At 46.7% G+C, this 6,053-nt stretch overlaps 2 protein-coding genes across 2 annotated transcripts in view; one reads left to right on the forward strand and one right to left on the reverse strand.

Annotated features, from left to right (window-relative positions):
* Positions 1 to 90: 90 nt before the first annotated feature.
* Pmar_PMAR014547 (hypothetical protein) lies at positions 91 to 3,312 on the reverse strand (the record flags this gene model as incomplete). The annotated part of the gene is made up of 12 exons (XM_002779405.1): positions 91 to 234; positions 283 to 512; positions 584 to 675; positions 721 to 854; positions 922 to 1,048; positions 1,246 to 1,402; positions 1,457 to 1,567; positions 1,612 to 1,681; positions 1,729 to 1,843; positions 1,889 to 2,084; positions 2,137 to 3,202; positions 3,250 to 3,312. The coding sequence occupies 12 exons, from the start codon at positions 3,310 to 3,312 to the stop codon at positions 91 to 93; spliced, it is 2,505 nt and encodes an 834-aa protein (XP_002779451.1).
* Positions 3,313 to 4,491: 1,179 nt separating this feature from the next.
* Pmar_PMAR014548 (conserved hypothetical protein) overlaps positions 4,492 to 6,053 on the forward strand; it is a gene marked incomplete at both ends in the record, with an annotated part of 1,866 nt that continues 304 nt past the window's right edge. Inside the window, 8 exons of the mRNA XM_002779406.1 lie at positions 4,492 to 4,578; positions 4,640 to 4,801; positions 4,881 to 5,010; positions 5,062 to 5,289; positions 5,340 to 5,509; positions 5,580 to 5,752; positions 5,802 to 5,860; positions 5,915 to 6,019. Coding sequence (XP_002779452.1) covers positions 4,492 to 4,578; positions 4,640 to 4,801; positions 4,881 to 5,010; positions 5,062 to 5,289; positions 5,340 to 5,509; positions 5,580 to 5,752; positions 5,802 to 5,860; positions 5,915 to 6,019 — 1,114 coding nt within the window. The remainder of the gene's footprint in view (positions 4,579 to 4,639; positions 4,802 to 4,880; positions 5,011 to 5,061; positions 5,290 to 5,339; positions 5,510 to 5,579; positions 5,753 to 5,801; positions 5,861 to 5,914; positions 6,020 to 6,053) is intronic.

Genomic DNA, 6,053 nt, shown 5'->3' on the forward strand with positions numbered 1-6,053 from the left:
AGGGCATCCAATGCTGTATGTATACTATGTGGATTAGTAGAAGTAATCACTTCATTGAGTACTGTAGGATAGAGTAGTTTACTACTATACCTATTGTGTTTTAGTCTTCCTCTTTAAAACAGAGATACATATAAAGTACGCTATATTGATGGCTGTCTCTATCTTATCTCCAGTGAGCACCCATACCTTGATACCAGCTTGGTGTAGATCTGCTATAGTCTCTGGTACATTGTCCTATTAAGAAGGATATAGTAGCCTTACTGTAGTAAGCCACCACCTCACCTGTAGTTTATCCTCTATACCAGTACAACCTACTATATGAATACCACACTCCATTTCCTCTATACACTTCCTTAACGCTTCCTCCTTAGCTGTACCAACAAGGCCTCGGGCATGGTTATAGGAAGCACGCCAATGATCCACGAAAGGCTTATCCGAGGTGAGGTCTCGGACACCATACACTAGCGTTCGTAGACCTCTTGTGGATAGTTCATTGAGGACACTATCCAGCTCTTGTTGAGGGAGGGTAGACGACGAATCTAAGACGGTTCAGGTAAGGGAAATGGTAATACTGAAATATCACTGCTAGTTGAGCATATATCCATCATGCTGGAATCCGCACCCTTGATGAGTAGCAAGACCTTATCTGTGGCACAGTTGTCATCCCTTTCCTTCCTATAAACAGCCACTACAGTATAAACAAGATGATAATGGCCTTACTCTTGGGAGTCCGGTATAGCTGTTATCTTGATAAGAACGCTCATCCTTTTCCGGTCGTTATCAAACTCTATCACCTCCAACAGTTCAACGTCTACAATGCTCGCCCCTTCTTCACTAGTTTGAACGTTAAGGATCTGCACCGGGGGCATCGTCGTCGTGAACATACCCAGGACAATATATTGATATCACTACTACTACTACCTCCCTTGCGAAGGGAGTGGTCAATGTGATCCTAATAGTATCAGGGGTTGGTCGGGCTGAGAACTCTAATCCAAGATATCTGGCACCGGCCACTAGAGCAAGCTCATCAGGGGAGGATGCGTCGTATCTAACACACCATGTAGGCGACCTCAGCGACATGATCTCGTGTTACAGAGACTCAGAGGAGCACATGGGGTCTGCCGATACTTGGTTAGAGTCCTTAACGAGGACTGAATGACAGAGGCAGAGACCAAGGAGGAATAGCCGTGTTGTAGTGAGGAGGCTAGAAGGAAGGGATGAAAGGGCCGACACCAGGGCACGTACTCTTCATCATCAGCCTGTGCTACCACCCTCAGGATGGTCTCATCGTCGAAGTGGACGCTCGCGTCGTGTCGTGCCGGTGCTATGGATGATGATGACTGACCAGTAACTTGGGGAAGTGGCTGGGAGTCCATCCCTCCACTGCCCATAATGTAAGCACCTGAGTGTGGTGGTGGTGGTATGGTGACAGCCTTAGATGCTTATAGTGATCTACTCCTGAATATCATCCGATTATCAGTTAGAGTCCCTGTCTTATCACTGAACACATGAGTAACCGATCCCAGTTCCTCTACTAGAGTAGAGCTGTTAGAGGCCGCAGCTAGACCTGGTAGTCGGGCCTCAGAGTGTGACTGGTGAGGCTATACTGACCATTATGTTGCATAGCATTATCTGCTGATACAAACCTCCCTTGGAAGTACTTCACTATCTCCAATGTAACCTAGCATTGAGGGAGAGGGTTAACGATGTGCAGAGGTATGGGAATACCAGTAGTGATATGGGGACGAAATAAGTAAACTGGAGTAGCAAGGAGCCAGCAACACGCAGGCCTCTAGATACCACATCTCCTGCATCTACTGATTGAGGCCCTACATAGAGATACCTGATAACAATAAGGGAGGTTAGGTGAGGTAGTCCGCTCCCATACCAGTAGTGAAATGAGGAGCCCATCATGATAATAGGAGTAGTATCGTCAACGTCATCCTTGGTTGTGGTGGTGGTAGCGTAGATAAACCCATGAGTAAAGGCAGCTATTACGCATATCATAGCTTGAAGGGTAAAGAGTACGATAACATGCCTGTTGTAGGTCTGCATGAGCTTGCTTATCTTATTCCTTCCCGTACCTGATATCTCATCCTTTACCCATCACAAGAGTGAGTAGTAATAATAACCTACCTGTCTCCATTGAGTTACGGTATATCCTAGTATCCATACCAGGATACACAACTACACCGTAGCAATGGTGACCACTATTACACGACTGTAGTGATGTCCCTCGTAATAGTAATTGATCAATACTGAGTGGGAGACTTCTCACTGCATGCCGACCACATCCCCCTCGTCTATCGTGCTCCGATGAGCTTTCCTCGTAGTCTGTAGTATCATGGTCGAGGGCAGGTATGGTGTTGAGGAGTAGTTGTCCTTGGAATTTGTACAGTTGTGAGTTAGGGGTCTCGTAGTGCAGCTCAGCCCCATGGAGGCCAATAATGATATTCTCCTCTATGGTGGCTGTATTGGATGACTCATAGAATGCATTTTGAAGTGTTGGTATGCATATCTTAGGCTTGAGGTTAGTCTCACCATCGAGATTCATAGTCTCTACAAATATCATACCACCAGTATCATCACAAGTAAGCAATACTAGATCAGCAGGGAACTGTTCTCCAATACCAATCTTAACCACATCCCCTACTCTGAGCTCATCCCAGTGTACCCTATCTACAAGAGAGGTGCTACTTCGGTCATAGATGGTACCATCATCAGATCGTTGACGGCGTTTCGCGACAAGCCTTCGAACTGTCCTCTTATTCTCGTGTTTGTCGTTATTATGCCTCTTCATATCTTCTATTGCATCACGGAATGCCGATACTGTGATAACAAAGAGTAATGGTATCAAGAGTAGTGGCCGACCACCAGAGTCACTGATAGCAGGGATCATCTGTAAACCAGCAGCACATAGGAAATACACGTTGGCGAACAGGTGTAGTTGATACCAGAGGTTCTTAGGTATGAATGACACTATAGTATATTTAGATGTCCTCACACCATTGTTACAGTCAGCCGCATCACTAAGCTCTGGATGATAAACAACAGCTTTCTGTATACAAGTAGTACCAGTGACGGCTTTATTGGTAGTAGTAGTAGCACAAGTGAACACTGACCTCATAGCAGCTACAAGTCTCTTATATAAAAGTAAATATTGGGGAGTAGGCTCGACTGGTTTCTCAATGCGGATAACAACCTGTAAAGGGTGCATGGATAGAGATCATGAGAGGGCATCAAACCTACTGATTTAATATTGTCATTGTCATCGCTACGTGGGGATGCGAGATCGCTGGGAAAGGCCTTCATAATGAGTCAGCAGCAGCAGCAATAACAGCCTCGACACGTGGCCACCTTGATTTCTTGATCTCTCTTGCTAACTTCTCAACTTCATCAAGGAATATGATCATCATACACAACGGAAGCAGTGGATACGGAGGAGGGACCATCTTCACACTCCATTGTGACCATGTTCTCGCGACTGGTGATGAACTTTGGAAAGTACTCGTTAAGGGTGCCTTCCTGAGTGGTAACTGAGGTAGTAGTAGTAGGAGGAAGGGTGAGGAAGTTTGTCTAGGATCCTTGTTCAAGCCTAGTTCATAGCTTGATTATAGTGGTATGGTACTGTACGATACACTATCATAGTGTATTACTACGTCGTCGTCATCATCATAATGACAAGTCTCGGTTGCAGAGTAGTGTTGACAGCACTCGCCCTGAGACAGGACTTTGATAGTGTTCTTTAGGCCCTATACTACCAACAACAGGAGGAGGAGCAGGAGGGGAAGGAGGAGGGTGGGGTGTTGGTATATTATGGGTGGTATACATACCACCCACATACAGTTGGGGTGTACATCCACCGCCGTCGCCCCTCAGCGATCCCCATGCTTTGGAAACATTGTCGGAAGCACCCATCAGTTGAATGCTGCTGCATTATCCCTTTAGCCTCTCCTCCTTATCATGCTCTACTTGGACTTCCTGTCTTGATGGTCTTCTGTCGAAATGTGTCGTTGAGTGCAGTTGAGGTTGTAATGGTAAGGTATTAGCTCTCGTTCCTGTTGCCTCAGCCTGTTCTTTTCCCCTTGTTTTGCATCATAATTCCCTCTCTCCATCATTATGATAGTTGAATCGCCGTCTTCTCGAGCGACGGTTCTTGTTGATACGACGGCATCAACAACAATAAGGAGGGGAACTAAGGAAGAAGGAGATGGTCATGCCACCGAGGTCACTGCTGCAGATGAGTACACAGGGAAACGTCGCAATACCTGGTCCCCGTCGTCGCCATCGTCGTCGTCATCGTCGTCGTCGGTGCATGCTGGACCACAGTGCACCTTGTCTCGAGACAAGCGCCGCCCACACGCTGTATCGGACTCGTTGAGGGCTCAACAGCAAGCGGCTCGGGACTGCAATACCCCTTCTGAGTCCCTCTTGGGCAACTCCCAACCAACTACGAGACCATCGACAGTCGCTGCTCTGACACCGCCTTCGATGGCCTCTTCTGGCGTTATGCCTGCATCACGGAAAGGAGATAATAATGATAACACGACTGTGACCCTCAAGATGGAGGAACGAAAGGTGATATTACTACTACTGTTTTCATTATGGGGGTCTAGTAGGGTATTCACCTTTCGTTTAGTTATTCCTCGGCGGTCTGCCGTACAATTGTGGGCAGCGAGAACTGAGAGAATACTTCTCCCAGTTTGGTGATATAGATGATGCAACAGTTATGATCGATCACCTCACTGGACGATCTCGAGGCTTCGGCTTTATTACCTTCCAATACTCTCAGGATATGGAGGTAGTAATAGTAGTCCTACTACTACAGCACGCCTCACTGGCAGCAGCTAAGAATACCAACATGTTGTTATCTTCCCTAGGTTTGTCTTGATAATATACCCCACGTGGTAATGGATAAGACAATAGACGTTAAGCGAGCAGTAGAGGGTGGTCTTGGGCCAAGAGGCTCACGACATCATCATCAACAACAACAACAACAACAACAGCAGGGTAGCCATACTGTGGTATATAAAGGGAGCACTATTGGGAGCTGGATGTCAGGTGGTGGTGATGATGATATGAAGGGGTCTTGGAGTAGACATACCAATTACTATTACTTCTATGGCAGAGGGGTTTTTGGTGGTGGTGGTGGAAAAGGAGGATATAGGGGATACGGTGGTGGGAAGGGGGGCGGCGGCAAAGGGGCTTTATCATCATCACTACCTTATCGGGTACCTGATGATCCATGTAAGGTCTTTATTGGTGGTCTACCACCTTCCGCTGATGATGGTAATAATAACATACTTGGACATAAACTACTACTATTGCCGCCCTTTTAGATAGCTTGACTGATATGCTTGCTCAATATGGTACCCTTGTTGATTGTAATGTAATGATTGATAGAGGCACTGGACGTAATCGTGGCTTTGCGTATGCAACTTTTTCGACACCTGCTGGTGCTAATGCTGCTTGTCGTGGTGGAGATAGTAACATGATGGATGGCAAATGGGTAGTAAGTCTCACAGTGCTGCCTCCTCTTCTCACTTGTTGTTGTTCACTCCTTCCTCCTCCTCCTTCAGGTTGAAGTAAAGCCCTGCACTCGGCTTGAGTTCCCCTCCATGGACACGTCCAAGCCTACCTCTAGCACTGTGTATCGATGCCAACAACAACAACAATCACAGAAGGACGAGCCTCCCAGCCAAGCAGGTCCGAAGCCCCAGCACCACCACCACCAGCAGCAGCAGCAAAAGGAGTCGGTATCCCTACTCCGCTGTATTGTACCAAAGTGGTCTTGACTTTAGGTTCTCTGACGACCCGTGTAAAGTTTTCCTAGGTGGCCTTCCACAGTCAGCTGATCAGAGTAAAAGATGCCGCTACTATTGTTGTCACTTCCTCATGTTGATGATGATCTCAGATCGTGTTACTGAGTATTTATCTCAGTATGGGGATGTACAGGACGTTACTGTTATGTACGATAGGAATACTGGTAGACATAGGGGCTTTGCTTATGCAACCTTTGGTAATGATAAGGATGCAGTAGCAGCAATCAATGG

This window comes from Perkinsus marinus (assembly GCF_000006405.1).
Source record: "Perkinsus marinus ATCC 50983 genomic scaffold scf_1104296947560, whole genome shotgun sequence".
Lineage (NCBI taxonomy): Eukaryota > Perkinsozoa > Perkinsida > Perkinsidae > Perkinsus > Perkinsus marinus.